Source organism: Tachypleus tridentatus, chromosome 4, assembly GCF_004210375.1.
Source record: "Tachypleus tridentatus isolate NWPU-2018 chromosome 4, ASM421037v1, whole genome shotgun sequence".
Lineage (NCBI taxonomy): Eukaryota > Metazoa > Arthropoda > Merostomata > Xiphosura > Limulidae > Tachypleus > Tachypleus tridentatus.
Genome location: NC_134828.1, coordinates 96,029,565 through 96,051,348, shown reverse-complemented (window position 1 = coordinate 96,051,348; position 21,784 = coordinate 96,029,565). Strand labels below are relative to the sequence as shown.

The window sequence follows — 21,784 nt, the reverse complement described above, 5'->3', positions numbered from 1 at the left end:
ATAAGATAAACTAGTGTCGTTTTCCCGAACGGAATGTGGTGTTTGTTCTGTACTGCATTGAAGGACTTGGTTTCCAACTAAATCTCGACTGAAGTTGATTTCGCCGACTTTTATAAAAGATAGTTGTAAGGGAAAATTACGAATACTATATGCAAGATTTTTTTTTTTCGAGTTAGTTATTTTCGCGAATTTCTTTTTTTTTTTTTATTATTACTGAAAATGAAACGATAATAAACTAAAAGTTTAAATCATCAGCTATTCCAGATGGCGTCTAGTTAATCGATGTAAAAGTTATTTACGATATATAATTTGTTTGTTTGTTTATTTGTTAAATATCAAGTAAAGCTACTCGAATGCAATTTTTGCATAGCTGTCCTTAATATTGAAGTGATAGAGGAAAGCAAGCTAGTAAACACCACCCACCGCCAACGTTTGGGCTACTTTTTACCAGCAAGTAGTGAGGTTGACTATAATATGGTCATGTCTCCATGCCTGAAAGGACGAGCATACTCAATGACGGGATTAGGTTATTAGTTTCAAATAAAGTTTCGCCCCAACATAAATGTTTATTTTGCGAATTGTCAGAATATCGCCTACGTGCATAATTTGTGCTTTTTATTTTTTAATAACTTTTCTCTAGCATTATCAGTGTTACGTATTTAAAAATGTAAGACTTTAATGTTTATTACTAAAACACCTTTTGCAGTGTTTTAACATTACAGAGAATCAGGGTGTAGATTTTTTACACCCGATGGGGGTGTTATTTTTGCAACCACTTATGTGGACTGTTCAATTTGCAAATTGGTAATCTTCGCTTACGTGAACCTGAAAGCTGTAAACATGCTGTCAGAGTAATCTTGTTGTCACGATACTTGCATGTATACTTAGGCCTACTGACTGATACTTACGAACTGTCGCTTAGATTGAAAAGCATAGAAGCACGCCTGTATTAAAGATGTACATTTTGGCTACTGAAAAAAGCCTACATCTAGGCCTAATTATGTAATTCGATTGGTAAGAATACGAGAATCGCAAGAGCAAATACACAATTTGTAGGCCTGTGATGCAATAAAACAATTCAACAGACAAAACTGTAGGGGAAATTGTATGCACCATACCCCCAATCTAAAATGAAGGGAGATGTATCCCATCCATCCCCAGGATCTACGCACCTGCGGAGAATAATGAAAATGCAGTTGTGAACAATAGTTATCCATTTGTTTTATTTTTGTTTTTTTTCAATTTTTAATAGAAAGTTATGGTTCACATCTAAACGTGTTGCATCTTGTTGCTTTTAGAACGTACTTTTTCGTCATTTAAGCTAATTTACTTGCATTAATGCCAGCACTGAGCATTAAGACCCACGTTTAAAAATACAGTATTGGATTTTAGAATTAATTTAATACTTTAAATGCACGAAGTTTTATTTTATTTTTGTATATTAAACGGCTTTACTTTATTTGTGTTTATTAGAAAAAATAATTATGCTTTATGTCTAGATCAGGTATGCAACTAGAAACCGGATTTCGATACCCCTTGTGGTCAGAGCACAGACAGATCGTTGTGTAGCTTTGCTTAACTACAGACAAACAAACACTCGTGCACATCATGTCGTCAAATCAGGTGGATATTGTCTACAGTCGCTTCGTAAATTCCACTTCTGCAAATATATCAAAATCCAAGACATATTTTAACTCCTTAGATGCCCGATAAAATGACGGGCGTACAACGTTTAAATTTCTGGCTCAGTTCCCTGCGGTGAACATAGTAGGCAGTCCAATGTGACTTTGCTCTGAAACAAACAAACAAATCATTCCTCACACAAACAATAAAACTGTTGAGGTATTAAAGTTAGTTTTCCTTGCTGTTGCGTATTTTCTGCTGTCTATATAATTTCAAAACTTTTATATAAATTACTCTCACATTCCTGTTGCAATTTAAATGTCATGATAGAGATTGCCTGTTGTAATAGCAACCAAAAGCTTTGAGGATATCCCATCTATCAGATAAAATCTAAGCGCAAATGAAAACCTAGTCAGCAATCATGAATATTCAATTGAGGGTTAAGAGTTGAGTGCATATACCCACAGCGTCACAACTCCTACTGTCCAGTTATTGGAAGCTAGTAACCTTTCAAGAGAGGTAGTAAAGTGAAAATTAGAAAAATAAAACCACCTAAAAAATATTTAACACTAAATATTACCTACCATCCTTCACTATTAAAAATTCTACGGTAGAAATATTCCCCAGACTAGCTGCAGATAATGAATGTGTGACTAACAGTTGGCTTGAAGGCCCTTTCAAAAATATTTTTATCTGCTCAACTGCTGCTTTCATACAGGTTTTCAACTGCGATTTGTTAAATAACTGGAGAGACAGGATATCGCTAGCATAGCTTGGCTGCTTCTATCGCTGTTATTTTTTGTTTGTTTGTCCTATTTTATTATTTTATTTTTTTGCAGTTCTCATATTTGACACAATTTTAACTTATTTAACGCACAAATGTGTTAATGCTCTTCTCACTGTTCTGTAATGTTGAATATTATCGCTTCATTCTGTTCAACCGTTTGATACATGCTCATAAAATAATACCATTCATTGTGCAAAACTGGAATAATAAAATTAAACTCTTTTTACTACTGATATTTAGCGTATGCCTTTGAATGATGGAATGGGTGAGGAATAATCAGACTTACCTTTTTCTTGGGACAAGATTAAAATTATAGTTTTAAATATTTAATTTGTTGTTCGAAAGGATTGTCAGTATATAATATTATTTTTCCCCATTAAAGAAGTCTATTTCTCCTGGTTTCAAATGTAATTAATAGTTTTAAGCATACATAAAATGCAAACGCGTAAAATGTATCTTTATATTCTTGGAAATCACCGTTACATTAAGCCACGGCTCAATGATTCAACCAAATGAGTAAGATATGAGACTGGGTTCTATAATAAAAATGAAGAAAAATACATTGGTTTACAAAAAAACCTACATTTTTTTTTTTTATTTGTAACTACACCTAAACCGACAGCGTATATTAATGACGAGAACGCCATGGCCACAGTAATCCAAGACAAAGAAGGTTTTTAATAAAATTTTGTAATAAATAAAGTTTACATCATATTAATAAATGCTGTATTTTATTTTCATTTGAAAATAAACTCAACATTACCGGACCGGCATGGCCAGGTGGTTAGGAAGCTCGACACGCAATCTGAGGGTTGCAGGTTTGAATCCCCGTCACACCAAACATGCTCGTTTTTTAAACCATAGATACTTTATTATATTACGGTTGGCGGCGAGTGATGATAGCTAGCTGTCTTTCCTTAAATCGTATACTACTAAATTAGGGACGGCTAGCACAGATAGTCCTTGTGTAGCTTTGCGCGAAATTAAAAAAAAAAAAAACAAATGACATTACACAAACTCTATGACGAACCTTTAGACTGGTTATTACCAGTATTGTCATAAGCATTTAGAGACCCCGCGGCGGAAGATATTGGGGTAGCTTTATGATATAATGGCAAAAAGTCTTCCCTATGTGTTAATAATGCAATGGATTACTACAACCCTTTATAATGATAAACTTATTGGTGTGTCATATTCACACACGTATACAGTGCTGAGCAAAATTATTAGGACAAAGTCAAAAATTAGATTTCCAAAAAGCAATGAAAGGTAAATCACGGGAGAAACATCAAAGTGTTATTAACCTTCATATTCAAACTCAGTGAAAGTATTTTATTTTAGCTACCAGTTAATATTTTTTATGACCCTCTTTCTCCTTAATAACTGCATACAATTTTTCAGGCATTGTTTTAATATCTTGAAAAATCAAGTGGCCCTTTGGGAGTATAATCCAACTATCTTTAAGACACTCCCCATAAAGTTTCTTTGAAACTAACTTTTCACTTGTCAATTTTTTGATTTATCAATCCCAGATCTGCTTAACTGTGTTGAGATCGGGCTTTATGAGGCGCCATTGCATCATTTGAAATGACTCCAGTAGATTTCTCCTCACCCAAGTAATTTCTGCAAAAGCTGGATGAGTGTTTGGGGTCATTATCTTCTCAGTAATATAATTCTTTAGTAATATTATGCAAACTAATGGGAAAACCATGACGGATCAGTATCTGATGGTACTTGAGCTAGTCCATTATGCAGCTTTGCGCAAAATCCAAAACAAACTAAACCAGGTAATTTCGAATTTTCAAATGTACCCGCGCCACCGTTGTGAAAAACTGAATTATGTATTTCTTCGTAAAGCTTCCAATATAGCTGTGACTAAGTTAGTCGAGTAAAGAGTTGTTATTAATATATATGTGCATGTGTGCATGTGATTCTTTGAGGTCATTGGATTGTTAATTTAATTCTAAAACACGCGAATCTACAATACCAAAGACTGACAATCCAGTGTATAAACCTTAAATTCATCTACTGAATTACAAATTTCAGGTAAGACGATACGGAAAGCTGGATTCTTGTTACTTATTTTACATTTGTCTCACACCCTATCCCGTTGCTGAGCTAAGTTTTTTTTTTTCCAGTGTATATTATTACCCCTCATAGTATTGCGTTACATTATGTTTTGATCACCAGTCCAGTTTTCTTGTCAGCGAGCTTGCAGTTGTTGAAACTGAATAAAAGATGGTGCTTCTGCTTCAGACAGTTCTAAGTTTATTTTTTTCATTAACAAACGTTTTGCGGAATTATCAAAAGCAGCTCTGAACGTTTTCAAAATTTAAATATTTCGCTATATAGATATACTATTATTTCGTGTAGCCAATACACATCTTATCATTGAAAGGCTGACGAAGATTTTTGAACGAAGACAAGAACACTGTTAAACCAGAAATGTGCGAAAATACATTTGATAATTCAAGTTGTTTTGTATTGGGTTTCATTAAATTATTTTGATAATTTGCTGTTGTATTTTTTTTAAATAGCTATATTCTCTTCTTGTTTACATACGAGTTATTAGATGTTTGATTTTATAAAATCAACGCTCTTCCAAATATTTGAAAATTATTTTTATGTAATATTCTTATTTCTTCTGTTGTAAGAAACAAATGTTGTATATTAATTTTTCCTTCTAATGCAGGAAAGGAATTTTGTTTGCTTATTATTTGTTTCCACTTTAGTCACTTCACAAAGGAAAACTGGAATGCAAATTACACTTGGAAAATACAGAATGTACAGAGCTTCCAAATATTTCAAATTGTCATATATGAAGATTTCTTTGTTTTGTTTATCTTCAAAGTAATTTCTGATTTGCTGCTATCTGCCATCACAATATAAGTTATGTAGTGACATTTTAATAACTTTAACATACGTTGAACCACCCTTCACTGACTGAAGGTTTAAAAAATGGCTTGTTACCCGAAATACCGGTGGGGTTAACAAGACAGAGCAGTAGGATTAAGGGTCTTATCTCAGTTACTGATTCAGAAATGTTGTATGCCAAATAATTAGTTATTTGTTGTTTTTCCTTCGGTTCTCTGGCCAATTTTTTTTTATACGACACTTTGAAGGTTTACAAGAAAAAATAAATTTTGTTAGACTACGTGGCGAGATTAGGAATGTAACATATTTTTCGGCTATTTTTCTTCTCTATCATCGTTAAAATCAACATTCTGTATAACATTAGCAACTAAAATTAACATGCTTAACACTGGTGATGAAGGTTTGTATAAATACTTACAAATGAAAAACAATCAGATTATATAAGTAGTTTAAAACTGTTCATTCTTATTACAAGTTTATCGGTTAACAAAGACCTTGCTCATCTTAAACAACCTCTAGAAAAGCGAACCTAACAGCAAGTCCGAGTCAAACTGCTAAACACTTCTTTCTGTGAAGGTTAGTTATGATTTTGAAACCTTATACACTATCAGTATAAATTAAAGAACATAAAATATAACTAACTTAATGGCGATTTTGCAATCATGAGTTCTATCGAAACGTTATTTCATATTTTAAACACGCTTACCTTTAAAGAAGAAAGAAACAGATGTGCAGCATAATTCAACTAAAACACTGAAGTTACTTTCCTGCAATATAATATTTGACCTATACAGCAGCGACGTTATTGATGCAACATTTTGATAATAATTTTGAATTATAAATAAATATAAATGCTTTCCTACAAATCTTTCAAAGAACTAAAATTTTTCATGTCGATGATCGAGTACTATGAAGTAGATCTCGTGTCACCAAGAAAATATCCCTCTTTTTCTTCGATGTAACAAACCACGATGTTTAATAACGATTATCATGTTTTTATTTTACATACCAGTTTATCTTTCTACTCTACGTTACAGTGAAGGACGGACCTTGACCAAGGGAAAAATAATTCTATGCATAACCTCATTTTAGTGCCATCTATCGGCACAATATAAATTACGTATGTGTTCGTCAGAATACAAGCTTAAGGGAACTAAATATTTATCATGGTAGCTAAAGGGGTATACGATCGATTGTTGTATGCAATAAATCTCAAAATTAATTTTTTCTGTCTTTTTCGGAAGAATTTTCAGATGGTAAACTCTAATCAGCTTGGCATATTTTATTTCTCTGTTGTCATATCGAGCAGATTTAGTTAATCCCACTGTTCGTTGGTAAAAGAGTAGCCCAAGAATTAACAGTAGGTGGTGATGACTAGCTGTCTTCCCTCTAGTCTAACATTGCAAAATTAGGATCGGCTAGCGCAGTTAGCCCTCGTGTAGCTTGGCGCGAAATTCAAACCAAACTTTTCATGGTCGCAGTTAACCAAAATACAATAGTAATAGATGATCTGAATTCCAAACACAAAAACTTTGGATGTAATTCTACAAACTCCAGACACCTATTACAATTCATAGATAATAATAGTATTTCTCTTATTAATGATAATACACCGACCCATATTAACTATACAACAAACTCCAATGATATCCTGGAAATATGCTTCACTTCTTACAATATGAGGCAAAAGTTAATAAACTTGAATATGGGAAAAGATGTTGACAGCGACCATCTCCCAATATGGTGTGTCTTCGATCTCGCCCCCCATAAAGGTAAAATCAATAGGCAGGATAAATTTGACTACAAAAAGGCTAATTGGCAGGAATTTCAAAAAATGTTAAACAGAATACTACCAGAAAAAACTAAACATATAATGAATCAGAAATTGACTCTTATAGTCAAATAATCATGGAGTGCCTTCAAAAAGCAGCTACAGATACGATACCTAAACAACAATATAAAACCACAAACATTACATGGAAACCAACAAAACAACTATTATCTATGATAAAACAAAGAAGACAATTAAGAAGACTATTTATAGCAACAAGAGAACAAGAAATAAAATCACAAATTAACAACATTAGAAATAAAATTAGAGCATAAATTAAACAACTTAAACAAGAAAAATGGAACAACTTCTGCTCTAAAAATGAACAAACTGATCCCAAAAAGTTCTGGTTACACTTGAAAAGATTCACAAATGAACCCGCCACAAGAAAATACCCAACACTGGAATATAACAACACCTTAGCACATACCAACAAAGAAAAGTAGAAACCTTCAAACATCAATTACAAAACACATTTAAAACACACAATGATACCCACATGAACAGCTACTACTACAATAAAATAAACAACCACGTAACAGACAACACAGAATTATATAAACCACACATTCCAGTCAACATCAAAAACAGCAACACAAACAAAACATATGACTACAATACCCAACTACTCATCAAAACAATCAAACTAAATGAACTTGAACAACCAATCAAAAATACAAAAAATAAAGCACCAGGAAATGATGGAATACAAGCAATACTTCTCAAAAAAGGCACTTCAAAATTATTTGACCACATATTAGCAATATTTAATTTATCTCTACACTCTGGATACATCCCAGTTTCTTGGAAGCAAGCAAATATCTTAATGTTCCACAAAAAAGGAAAACCAGCCAATAAACCAAATAATCATCGACCGATCAGCCTGACCAGCTGTGTAGGCAAAATTCTCGAAAGAATAATAAGCAATAGGTTCTCCACATTTTTGGAGAATAATGCAAAATTACCAGAAGAGCAAAACGGATTTATAAAATATAGGCAAACAACAGATCATTTAATTAGGTTAACTGAAACAATAATAAACAGCTTTAATAATAAAGAATATACTGTTGCCTGCTTCCTCAATATCGAGAAAGCATTCGACACTGTATGGCACAATGATCTTCGGTTCCGTATGTATGAAATGGGACTACCACGTGGAATTATTCGCTGGTTATCAATTTTTTTGGAAAATAGAAAATGTAGAGTAAACGTAGAGGGAACGTTCTCGGAGTGCCTCGAGGAGGGGTGGTTAGCCCTATTCTCTTCATCATGTATTTAAGTAATATGCCACTAAAAGATCCAAACCATGGATACGCGTCTCAGTTCGCTGATGATGTTGCAATTTGGAAGAGTACCCCTACACCAGAAGTAGCAGCCACTAACTTACAACCACAACTGAATAGATTATGTGAATATTGTGAAAAATATAGAATCAAAATAAATACAGCGAAGACGCAACTGGTAATATTTTCAAAATCTACGAAATATCAAAAAGTTCAACCCCAAATCTATATGAATGGGGAACGCCTTCAGACTGCTACATCTGCAAAATTTTTAGGATTAACATATGATTCAGAAACTTACATAGATAAAACATGTAAATAACATAAAAAGTAATATTTGGCGAAGAATAAACTAAGCTATGAGTCTAACTGGTAAAAACTACGGAACAACACCAGAAAACATCATTAAAATATACAAGTCATACATTAGACTTGTAATAGACTATGTAGCTCCTGCATGGATCAATGTAAGTGTAAATCAAATTCAAACCAAACTCAAACATTACAGAATACACTAATTACATCAGCATACAGAGTACCTAAAACCACTTCAAATTTCGTGCACAATGACTCAAACACACAAGCAATACCAGATAGACTTCTACAGAGTACAATAAAATATTTTGATAAAAATTGGCGAAAAAATGAGTTGTTATGCGAACTAGACAGGTATTGCATATATGATGAAGAGAGACCTAAACACCTTTCCTCGTTAAATCTATACATTAGATCATTAAGACAAAATCATTTAAAATAATAATAGTAGTATTAGAATATAGATAAAATAAAACAAGCCACCTGCGTTCTAGACTTATTAAATAATAATAATTAAAAAAATCAAAGAACAATATAAATGAACATTGCTCTGAAAAGGACCAGACTAAATTTATGATATCACTTCAGCCATTCTGTATTTAAATCGAAATATATATTAATCTGGCCACTCCAACAAAGTTATAGAAGGAGGAAGAGGTCGAGTGTACCTGACCCTCCTGGGTATACAAATAAATATACCCAAACACCAGAGAGACTAGACTAGACTAGTTTGTCCGCTCTTCATCTTGTGTGTCATTAATCCTTATATTAACACTTGGAATAGTTATTTTCGTCAACTATGACTCGTTTACTTTTCACACTGTTTATGTTAATGGATTTTTTTATAATGTAAGCCACAAATTCAAGAACTTTTTTTTTCATGTGACACCTAATTTAATATTGGCAATTGGTCGAAGTCTCTATGTAAGTGATAATAAAACATTTGTTTTTAGCAGGAGTTTCCTTCCTTTAAAAATCAGGGTGGACTCAGCAGATGGCCCGATGTGGCTTTTCTGTAAAAAACACACACTCGTAAATACTGTAAGAAATTTTCACGTACTATTCTGTTCCCCACATTTATATCTTAACAACAGCGTTTAATGGAATATTATTTACTTTGTTGCTAATTAAGTGTTATCTCAACTATTATTTATTTTTTGTTTGCTAATGAATATAAATCCATAAAATATGTAATGTACTTGTAAGACCATAATGTATGATTTCCATGCATATCGGCGCTGAACTTGTTCCGTGTTAATAATTAATATAGATAAGCACGTGACTTAGTCATATTAGACTAGCGCAAATCATATCTCTACTTCAATTTTCAAAAACATTTGGAAATCCTTTTTGTATGCTAAAAAGTGATACCTTGAAAGTAAATAATATAGTTCGCATATAAAAAGTTAAAATATTTAAAACATAATACTCAATTTTTCAAATTCTATTTTAAAAACATATTGTCTTGTTTAACAGTTTATACGATGTCATCTTAAGTTTTCGGTATTAACTCAATATTTGTTGCTAGTTTCTTACAATATTTACTTGTTTTCGTGGACATCCTTTTGCCCCAGTTCTTAGTTGAAGTCTGTAAGTGCATGATAAATTACAACAACGGTTTTCACGCTGGTTGCTGTGAGTGCACAAATATGTAAATGAAGATAGTATGTGCGTCTATACAACCAAACAGATGTATAAATCCTATGTTAATTCTGAGAAACTATCCTTCAACGAGAAATGCTACATAACTTATGATGTAAAAGGTCAAAGTTAAATAGATCCTTAATAAATCACTCATAAACTATTTGTAAACATTACGTTATAGTACTGTAGCGATGTTTTGTTTATTAATATAACAGGTTTGTTACAGTAATATACATGAGAATACCATAATTCAATGAGTAACTGCGGGAACTAAACTTTACGCTTTTGGATAGTTATTAAAAGTGTAAACTCTAGTCTCTTCCTTCTCTTTTATCATCACAAAAATCTCCAACTTTATTCCCTCTTATTTATATGCAAGTTACATATGAATGTGTGACATCAGTTTAAAATCATTTGCATGACTCGTTATGTTAGATATGTCATTCTATTTCTTATTTTTTTCTGGTTCTGATATCATACGTTGTCGGTTAAATAATTTGACTGGCTACTTTATTAAAATCTTTCCTTATTCCGGGTTGGGCCACGTTTTGCTGCTATAACAACCTGGATTTGGCATGTGGGAGACTCCGCCACATGTAACACCCTGTTTTACTCGTTTGTCGCCCATTCAACGATGAATGTGATTGTTTCACACGTAGTTGTAGAGGATTGCCCATATTGATTAAGATTTGCTAGCACAGAAAAATGTGTGAAGTCTCAGTCATGGCATTTCTCACCCTTCTAAAGCGTTTATATTATTTAATTCTTACCGGCCAGGTGGTTAAGGACTCCTAATCTGAAGGTCACGGGTTCGAATCACCGGCACACAACATATGCTCGCCCTTTCAGCCGTGGAGGCATTATAATGTGACGGTCAATCCCACTATTCGTTAGTAAAAGAGTATCCCAAGAGTTGGCGGTGGGTGATGATGGCAACCTGCCGTCCATCTAGTCTTACACTGCTAAATTAGGGACGGCTAGCGCAGCTATCAGCTAGCCGTCACGTAGCTTTCCGCGAAATTCAAAACAAACCAAACAAAGAAACTAATTCTCACCACGAGAATGTTTTCTGCCTCATTACATCACCTTCAGCAGCTTGGTCTTTTAGAACATCATCTGCAAGGTCAAATACTTTATATGTTTTTTCTCCATATTTTAATTTTACCCTCAATATAGAAGAAAGCTGAAATGCGACTCATTAGACAATACTACATGTTCAGTTTTCGATGTCCACCGTATTCTAAAAGTTAATGAAGATCCTGGGTAACTGGTTTTAGGATTGCTGCCTTACGACAGCATTTTCAGCGTACACTTGTAAATAATCAAATTATGACTATCCTTCAGCTAATCGGTTTGTTACACATTACATGACTAAAAAATAATTATTTTTACTTTTCTTTAGCATACCATAATTATTTCACCTCTGTGCATGTGTACTCCTGGTTTGTGTGTTGTCTTCGCCTTGTGCAGTATTGTAATATCTTTATACTGTTTGTTGTGGCTTTTCATACGTTTTATAATCCAGGTCAGTCAAAAACACACTCAAAATTACAATTTCTTTCATTCGAGAAACAGATTAAAATTTCAGGATCTTTTTTTTTTCGTTGAAAAATACCATGAAAAATCTAATAACACTGCCTTACGTAATGAAATTCAGCTGTTCCGAAACAAGTTTTTCATTACTGCGCGGTGCTACTATGGCCGAAGTTACAAGAATGTCAGGACCATGTGAATAATATACATATAAAAAGAGAGGTAGCTGAAAAATCTATGAAATGTGCTTACACTTTGATCTTCTAGTCATATGTACATCAGAATATCACTATGTTGTCCCCAAAGTAGACTTGGAGTAGTGCAAAAAAAAAATCCAGAAGCTAGTAAAACATGAGAAGAAAGAGGAATAACTTGATGTTATTGTGGTAACATGTGCTTAAGAGGGTGTTTCATTACAAGATTTGGATATTGAAATTAAAGATATCTTAGATGGAAACTAGAAAAATGTTTATTCTCACTATTTGTTCATTGAAATTGATTACTAACATAAAATAATATAAGTTGTTTATTTATGAAATTGATTACTAACATAATTGGAAATAACTCCAATATACTGACTGAAATTAAAGCATTCCAAATCTTTCCTTTGAGGCCAGGCAGGACAAGACCAGGTGGTTAGGGCGCTGAACTCGTATTTGAAGGTCGCGGGTTCGAATCCCTGTCGCACCAAACATGCTCGCCCTTTCAGTCGTGGGGCATTATAATATGAAGGTCAATCCCAGTATTCATTGGTAAAAGAGTAACCCAAGATTTGGCTGACAGTGGGTGGAGATGATTAGCTGCCTTCCCTCTAGCCTTACACTGCTAAATTAGGGACGGCGAGCGCAGATAGACCTTGTGTAGTTTTGCGCGAAATTAAAAATATAAACAAACAAACTTTACTTTGAATTTCTGGGATGTTGAGAGGTAGTTGATTATTTTCGCGTACTTATCTGCGATCAGAAATAATTTTTAAATTCTGAAAACTGTTCTCATATTTTTACACCATTCCGCACCTATTACGCTTTTATTTTGTATACATTTTTTGTAAAGTGCTCACGGCAGCTCTAAGAGTGGGATTCTCGTTGACCGAAATCTTATAGCATTCAAAATTTTGATCTAACAGTGGGTTGTTGTTGTTGTTGTTTACTAATTTCTGCATCATCTTATAAGCGTTATATTGTCCTCATTCAATCATGCAGTGGACCCTTCAAGACAGTAATATATTTTATCATTTCTGGCAAGTATTTAGTTTTTAATTTTACATATCATGCATTTTTAATAGTTTCAATATCCTAGTGACCACCTAAATATATAAAAAAATAAAAATATGTATTAAACATCAATTAAAATAACCCCCTTGATGAATGCAAGTTGTAGTTTGAAAATATCTATAAAACCTCCTTTATCCGTTACCTATATATTTAATCGTTATATCATTCATTTTTCTCATTGTCAAAAGCCATAGTCATATAAAAACATTTCCTTCTCATATAGTTCCACTTAAGCCTAATTAAAATGCGAAAATTAATAAATTACTTTCCATTGTGAAATCCCCCCAGTGGCACATCTTCATATCTACGGATTTACAACGCTAGAAACTGAGTTTCATTACCCGTAGTGGCAGAGCACATGTAGCCCATTGTGTAGCTGTGCTTAATTACAAAAAAAGTCTATTTTGAAACTGTCATATGTGAATGCGAACAATGCCTCTAGAGATTGTTTAAACCTTTTATGAAAACAAATAAGTCACATTTAAAACTGGCTTAGCTGCTTCATAAAGGAAATTGTCGACAAAATCTCTGTAATGTTAAATGTAACCTAGTCGTACGTTTAGTGACGTCTTCTCAAACTCTAATACAACACTTGTTTCTGGTGATAAATTTAGAATATGTAAATTTAATGTTTATTTTTAATGAATACGCACCCTTTGTTTGGTGACTTTATTTGTTAAGTTTTAAAGTTTGGTTCATCTTGATATTTACATAAGCTGAAACCTCAAATGATAATGGTTCTTATGCAGAAGTCAACCATAGTCGCGCAAGAGGCTGTTACTTACTTGTCTGTTACCGACAGTTGTATTTTTAGTACAACCTTTTCTGGTATATTATTTACTTTTTCTTTGTTAATTAATATAACAATAATAAATGGATAAAGGACTTGTTGTAATAATCTAATATAAAAACAGCTGAATAAATACTTCATAAGTTGCCCAGAAATGGTGTTTAATAGTCGTAATGTAGAAAAGCGGAATGCACAAACTTACCAAAGTAGACTTATTTAATTACAGATTTACAAATACAATCCACGTAGAACGTTAGCACAAACGTATATACGTGTAGCAAGTGAAATATTTAGTGTCAAATTTATTCTTATAATTGTAGCAGAAAACTTTCTATTACAGTTAGTTTCAGTTAGGTAACTGTCTATTACAGTTAGTTTCAGTTATGTAACTTTCTATGACAGTCAGTTTCAGTTAGGTAACTTTCTATGTTTTTTCTTTACAGGTACCAATTCTTCTTGCAGGTCAAACAAGATATTTTACAAGGTCGACTACCAGTCTCGTTCGAGTTAGCTCCTGAACTTTTCGCTTACAGTGTTCAGTGTGAGTATACCAATGTTCATAATATTTTTCGGCAAAGATGACGCCAACGAAATGTTCATTATATCAACGAAATTAGCAACGATTCCAGCACTGTACTACGAATGCATGTATTATTATGTATTGCATATCTTAAGCAACGACTTTTGACAAGATTCTGGGAAAAGTGAAAAACATTATTCAGGTTTGACGTCTTGGTCAGTCTATTCCTTAACTTGAATGTGTAAATAAATTAATGTTATAATAAAAAAAATCAAAAATGGCTTGACGTCGGAAATTCCGCTCAAAATTTGTCTGCAAACCCGTCCATATTAAATTTTTACGGGCTGTGTTAAATAATACAAAGCGTATTAGTCTTTTAAGATCCTCCAGTCTCAAAAATCCGACTCAAATTTAGAAAACAACGTCTGGGCCGAAAAGCCAGACGACGTAACCGTAATCAATAATCCAATCTAAAAAAGCTTCTTCTTCTGATTGAACAAATATTCTTAAAAGTAAAATCTGTAAGATGCCTTACCAAGAACATAAGCATAGAAAGGAGACTGTGGTCTTTGTAGATGCTGCTCACTTTTGGATTCGTGCTCGAATAATGTGAATCGCATTAATCGGAAGTGAAAAATGATACTTAAAGTGGAAATAGAAGAGTACTAAGAAGGACAAGTGACCTGAGAGGTCAAAATCGAATCAGATTAGAAAAATAACAAATGGGTTGGTTTTTCGTGACCGGGGATCTTAATATAAAACATGTATTTGTTAAATGTATCGTGAACGATAAATAATGACGCAAATGTTAATAGACTACACATAACTATATTAATAATGATCCAAAAACAGTAGGTCAAGAATAAGTTTACAAATTTACAACTCTAAAATCTAAGGTTTGACTCCTTGTGTAATTTTACAGTACAAAAAACAACAACAGAATGATAAGATTTGAAATATTTTAAAATTACACATAAATTAACAAATACGCAATTACAATTAGAATTCTAGGTCGGTGTTTCTCAATCAGCGGTTGGTCCTGCATTGCCTGGTGTTAAGGCGCTCGACTCGTAATCCGAGGGTCGCAAGTTCTGAATCCCCGTCACTCGAAAGATGCTCCCCCTTTCAGCCGTAAGGGTGTTATAATGTGACGGTTAACCCCATTATTCGTTGGTAAAAAAGTAGCCCAAGAGTTGGCGGTGAGTGGTGATGATTCGCAGCCTACCCTCTAATCTTGATTTAAAACGTTAAAATCAGAGGTTCGATTCCCTTCAGATAGTCCGATGTGGCTTTGCTATAAGAAAACACACACCCTCTTGTCTTACACTGCTAAATTAGGGATGGCTAGCGCAGATAGTCATTGTGTAGCTTTGCGCAAAATTCAAAAACGACCAAACAATCAGCGATCAGTAGGATTTCACGAAACAATCACAGTTTCATAATCCTTATGGTATTTTTTTCGTTCTGTTTGTGACAGTCAAATTAATATGTAACAAATTCATCATCATTAGTGAATACGTTTTTTAAAAACTTCAGATCCAATGTCATAAATCAAAAGCTAAAATAATACCATAATTTTCAACTGTCAAACTAATTTTACATTAACTCAAAATATCATGCTGTTACAAGTAAAAAACATTATTAGTTTTCTTTTTGACAAGTACGATATTAATGTGAAATTTCCACAAAATGCCTTGATTTTTTAAGCTCGGTTAGGGTACTTGATTCGCAATCTGAAGGTCGTTAGTTTGAATCCCCGTTCCACCGAACATGCTCTCTCTTTAAGCTGTGAGGGTGTTATATAGTTACGACCAATCCCACTATTTGTTGGTAAAAGAGTTGGTGGTTGGTTGCGATGACTAGTTCCCTTCCCTCTAGTGTTACTCAGGGACGACTAACGTATATAATTCTCGTATAGCTTTGAGCGAAATTCAAACCAAACGCTCTTGATTTTATAGAAAACATTCAAATGAATTTTAATCATTTTTTGTTATATCTTTTATATCTTTGATGCTGGTAGTTCGTTTTTGTTTTATAATTAAATCCTGTAAAATCCTTTTCTTATCATATTTTTCGATGAAACGTTTGTCTCTTTTAGCGCAAAATCGCATAATGAAGGGAGGTGAGATGTGCCTCCCACAAGGAATCAACTCGGATTTTAGTTTTGTAACTCTGTAAACATACTACTGACCTCTAGTGGTCATCTCTGATATAGTAATAAACGGACTTACACTGTTACTGTTCTTTAAATACTCGTATTTTTAGAGCGTATTTAACGATTAGATGTACCATAACCCGTAGGACTGGCATGGTCAGGGCGGTTAACTTCCAACTGTGGGGTCATGAGATCGAAACCTGTCACCGAATATGCTCGCCTTTTCAGTCGAAGCAGAGTAGGGTTATAATGTTTTGTTTATCACCATAGCACTAACCACTTCGTTACAATCGTCCTATACTTATAGGATCCATCCAATTTATTTCAGTTGTACGAAATCATGTCAAGAACTGGTTCATACTAATGTACGTAACAAATCGTTTTGTTATTATAACCAACAACACATAGACTTAGAATTACGTTTATTTTCATACTGGCAGCATACTACTTCTTCCTTCATCTATTTCATTTTATTTGTTTTATCCTACGTATCCTGGTTTTGTATATCTTTATTTTTTTTTCTGACTTTGTACGCCGTTTTAATTACAATACTTCAAAACCATAAAAGCTTGGCCCGGCATGGCCAGGTGAGTTAAGGCGTTCTACTCGTAATATGAGGGTCGCGGGTTCGCATCCACGTCGCACCAAACATGCTCGCCCATTCAGCCGTGTGTGCGTTATAATGTGACAATTAATCTCACTATTCATTGGTAAAAGAGTAGCCCAAGAGTTGGCGGTGATTGGTGATGACTAACTGCCTTCCCTCTAGTCTTACACTGCTAAATTAGGGACGGCTAGCGCAGATAGCCCTCGAGTAGCTTTGCGAAAAATTTTAAAAATCAAACAAACAAACATAAAAGCTTCCGACCTCCACAACGCTGAACAAAAAGAGACGACCGCTCCCTCTAAACGTTTCCCAATGATTTAGAATGCTGTAATACCCTAATTCCTTAAGATTTGAACAAAATTCAGCTTCGTCATCGTCTCTCTCAACCCCAACTAATTGTAGCTTGGGGCACATTTCGATTGGGACACAAACAGCAATATCATATACCAGTCAACAGAATTCTCCTGTAGCATAAAGTTTAGCGTGACCTTAACACTCTCTCATTTGCTCTCTCTCCCATTTATTTGGGGTTAACAATGACAAATGTGTTCCGTTTAACTCCTGTCTCTTCATTAAATCGTGCATTATTTTCAATTGAAAATTGTTACCTAAATATGATAAAAATGATTCAAGATATCCAACCCGTGAGAATATTATTATCAGATCTAGTGTTATTTTCTCTTCTTTCGTTGAATATGTTGCTACACGTGCAGTGGCAGAATCAACCACCACCAGGATGTATTTAATACTTTGTTCTATTACTGGAAATGGTTGAACAATATCGGCACTAACAGAGTTAAAGGATTCACTAATAATGGTAAAGTAGCCATTGGATGTTCTACTTTTATGTCCCTTGTATAAACTAACTAACATATTGGATAAGTCTTTACATACATTTCTTTATCTCCAAAAATATGTAGCCAATATTAATTTTTTACTAATTCAACCTTTTGTTTTAACTAGTTTAAATGTCTAGTCAGTATTTCCTTGTGTTCTAATTCTAATAATCACTTTCTATATTACTTTGGAAGTACTATTTGAGAGCCAGGCATGGCCTAGCGCGTTAAGGCGTGCGCTTTGTAATCTGAGGATCGCGGGTTCGCGCCCGACTCGCGCCAAACATGCTTGCCCTCCCAGCCGTGGGGGCGTTATAATGTGACGGTCAATCCCACTATTCGTTGGTAAAAGAGTAGCCCAAGAGTTGGCGGTGGGTGGTGATGACTAGCTGCCTTCCCTCTAATCTTACACTGCTAAATTAGGGACGGCTAGCGCAGATAGCCCTCGAGTAGCTTTGTGCGAAATTCCAAAACAAACAGTACTATTTGATTCACCACTTTACTTACATTACACTTATGTCTTAAGTAATAATCATTTCTACTGAGTTTAGTTATTTCCGTTTCTACTAAACCGTTGCTTCACTGCAGCATTTGGCTTGGCATAGCCAGTTGGTTACGGCACTCGACTCGTAATCCGAGGGTTGAGGGTTCGAATCCCACTATTCGTTGGTAAAAGAGTAGCCCAAGAGTTTTCGGTAGGTTGTGATGACTAGCTGCCTTCCTTCTAGCGTTACACTGGTAAATTACGGACGATTTGCACGAATGGCCCTCGTGTAGCTTTGTGCGAAATTTAAAAACCAAACAAACACTCATCACCAACTCAATTTTGTTCTTCTTATGTCTGTCTTCTAAGCATTTAATTTCTAACTGTATCTCAGCCAGTTCTAGTTAATTACAATAACCTTCATGAACACCACTCGCAGTTCTGTATTGTGATGAAATGGAATATTTAGAATATTATCTACTATAACTCCATTACAAGTTCTCCTATTTCTTTTTGTTTTTCTAATTACTGCTACATGATTTGCTCAGTTCTCTACATTAATTTACCAATTGACTATTTCTCAGTGATTTTTAGTTCTCATCCATATTAGCATGAATTATCTACTCTTAAACAATGAACTACACAATTTATAATTGGTAAGAATTAACTAAAACACCGTCAAAACCGAAACAGGGAAGACGAGAACGAAATGGAAACTTGTAATCTTTCCCGGCTTTATTGTATTAAGTTAATTTTATTTCAGATATTTTAATTTAGACAAACAAAAAACAGAAGAAGAAAAAAATAAACGTTCCATTTGAGGTCGAGAACCTATAGATCCAATCTGAGAAAAAAAATTGCTTGAGGGAAAACGACAGTGCCCCGAGAAAACCCACTTTCACGGTCAAGGCGCATATACCTGGAAGGAATAAAAGTCACGAGTTAAGAAACGAGGTTAGAAACAAGAGGTTAAAGCTCGAAGAGAGGTCGATGGCTGGCTGTAAGTTGATGAAGGCAGAGAAAGTCTAGGTCATAATCGACGGTGGCTGTTTCGTCAATGTGGAACGGTGGTCTAAAGACGTTGGAAGTACTAAACGCAAACTAACGTGGCAGAGGTTTAGTTTAGAGAGAGAGAAATCAGAAGAGTTCTCTCTCCAGCTGGGGTGTTCAGGAACTTTGTAGTTCCTCTTCGTCCCCTTACATGAGAATTGTTTTAAAATATCCGTGGAATTTTTACTTTATTTTTAACATTTCAAAAAATGGAGTGGTGTATTTGTGAGTGAAAGGAAGGACGGGAGAACTGGACGAAAGCAGCGAAAGTGAAGTGAGCCAGACCTTGGCTCGAAGACGGAGTACACTGGCGGCTGGCGAATTGATTTTTAAAATTTACTGTGATTGATTAGATACCCTTGACTGGGTAAACGGACCTTTTCAGAATGAGGCTGGGACCTACAGGTCCGATGCCAGAGATTTTGCTGTGGGGAAACAGGAGTACCCCGAAAACCCACTTTCACGGCCTGGGCGCCGAATAATCTACCCAGACCGTGCCCGGAAGTAGCTGGGAAGAAAGAGAAACAAAACAAACAAAGAAGAAGAAAAAACAAACAAAAAAACTGATGAACTATGTTGGTGGTATACGTGGAAACTGTTAGCTGCAGTCTTGTAGGTCGGGTGGTAACTTCATCATGAACTTGTTTCCACACTTGAAGCCCATTGGTGCAAGTGAGAAACGTGGTCTTGGTGGTGGAACTACTGGCTGTTCTTCGGTGAGTTGTTCTTCGCTGGTCTGTGATGCTTTGTTTCTTCTCGAGATTTTGGTTTGAGTTTTCTGCGTGGAGGTAGATTGTTTTTCAGTTTGTGCTGTCGCGTCGATGGTTATCTTCGTAATGGTTTGAGTCTGGCTGGTTGTTGAATTCTGTGGAACTGGGATTGAAGTCTGGCATGAACTGTCCTTTTTCTTTCTTGAACTACTGGAACTTGGCGTGTTGCTAACAATGGGAGTTGTCGTCTTCTGAGTCGGGTTGTCTGAATCCGTCTTCATGTTTCTTCTAATACGGTCTGGACTCGGCGGTATTTTGGTAGTTTCATGTTGGAAGATTTCCGTTGGTTGTTTGCGATATCTGGGTGCTTTGTTTGAACCATTATTGAGTGGTCGTCGATGTGGGCGTTCGGCTCTAAAATGAAATATATGATAATAACAGCCGTCTCGTAAAATACAGTTGGCACTGTACTTCGACGTTGTCACTATCTTCATGAAGTGTGTGGGGTGATTACTGTTCTTAGAATAAATTCGATGAGCTGCATATACCTTGGCTTGTATTTGGGGTTCTATGGTTTGTCTAATTTCTTCTGGTTGAATTGATGGGTCGACGCCCCTGAGGAATACAGAATAAAGATTGACTGGACTTTTAGTAGGGGAACAACTTACTTTAAATTCAGTGTTCCATGGCTGGCACAGATAGGTTTGGTCTGCGGTAGTGGCTGGTTGGATGAGGATTCCTCCCCGGCGTAAAATACGGGTCCTGGACGGTTCGATGGTTGCCCCAGGCTTGGCTCGGGCGATCAACGTGGCGACTTGGTACGGCGTGAGGTTCGGCGGTAAGCTGTCGACGATTACCGGCGGCACTAACGGCCTGAATGGCGAGGATGAACGTTTCGTTCTGAATAGCATTTTGCCACGTCTGACTTGCTCGGTGACTAGCTCAGGTCCTAAAAAACGTTGGAAGTACTTGCTGATTAAGAAACGTTTAAAGTGGGAAAGCGGACCTTACAGAAGGCGTATTTCATTGTCATGGGGTCGTCTTGGACGGGGGAGGCGGGCTTTGATGTCGACTCGGTCCCGATGGTCCTCATCTTGGTTAGGAACTAGGTGCGTGTTGATTGATGGGCTGTTGTGGTAACCAAAAAGTCGTGGTAGTTGAAAATTGAAACTCTTTTGTTAGAGTCGCTTGGTTTATAGAAGATGGCGTGATACGTTATAGTATGAATAAAATGTTTGTGTTTTGTGGTTGCGGCCGGTCCCTCTAACCGTTTCCTAACTGATAGTATTCTAATACCCCTCTTAGCGCCTGACCAAAATCCGGAAGCTTTCCCATTTCTCAACCCTAATCGGTGTTCTTTATACTTAGCTTCGTAAAAAATGTAATGACCAATCTCATTATTTGTTGATAAACAGTGTCCCAGAAGGTTGGCGATGGGTGATGTTGACTAGCTGTCTTCCCTCTAATC

The 21,784-nt window shown here is 35.2% G+C and overlaps 1 protein-coding gene across 3 annotated transcripts in view; it reads left to right on the top strand.

The window, feature by feature from the left end:
• Positions 1 to 21,784, top strand: part of LOC143249724 (band 4.1-like protein 4) — a 158,657-nt gene that overhangs the window by 64,914 nt on the left and 71,959 nt on the right. For all 3 annotated transcript variants that reach the window (XM_076500040.1, XM_076500039.1, XM_076500038.1), the window contains one exon: positions 14,398 to 14,495. In XM_076500040.1, coding sequence (XP_076356155.1) covers positions 14,398 to 14,495 — 98 coding nt within the window. The remainder of the gene's footprint in view (positions 1 to 14,397; positions 14,496 to 21,784) is intronic.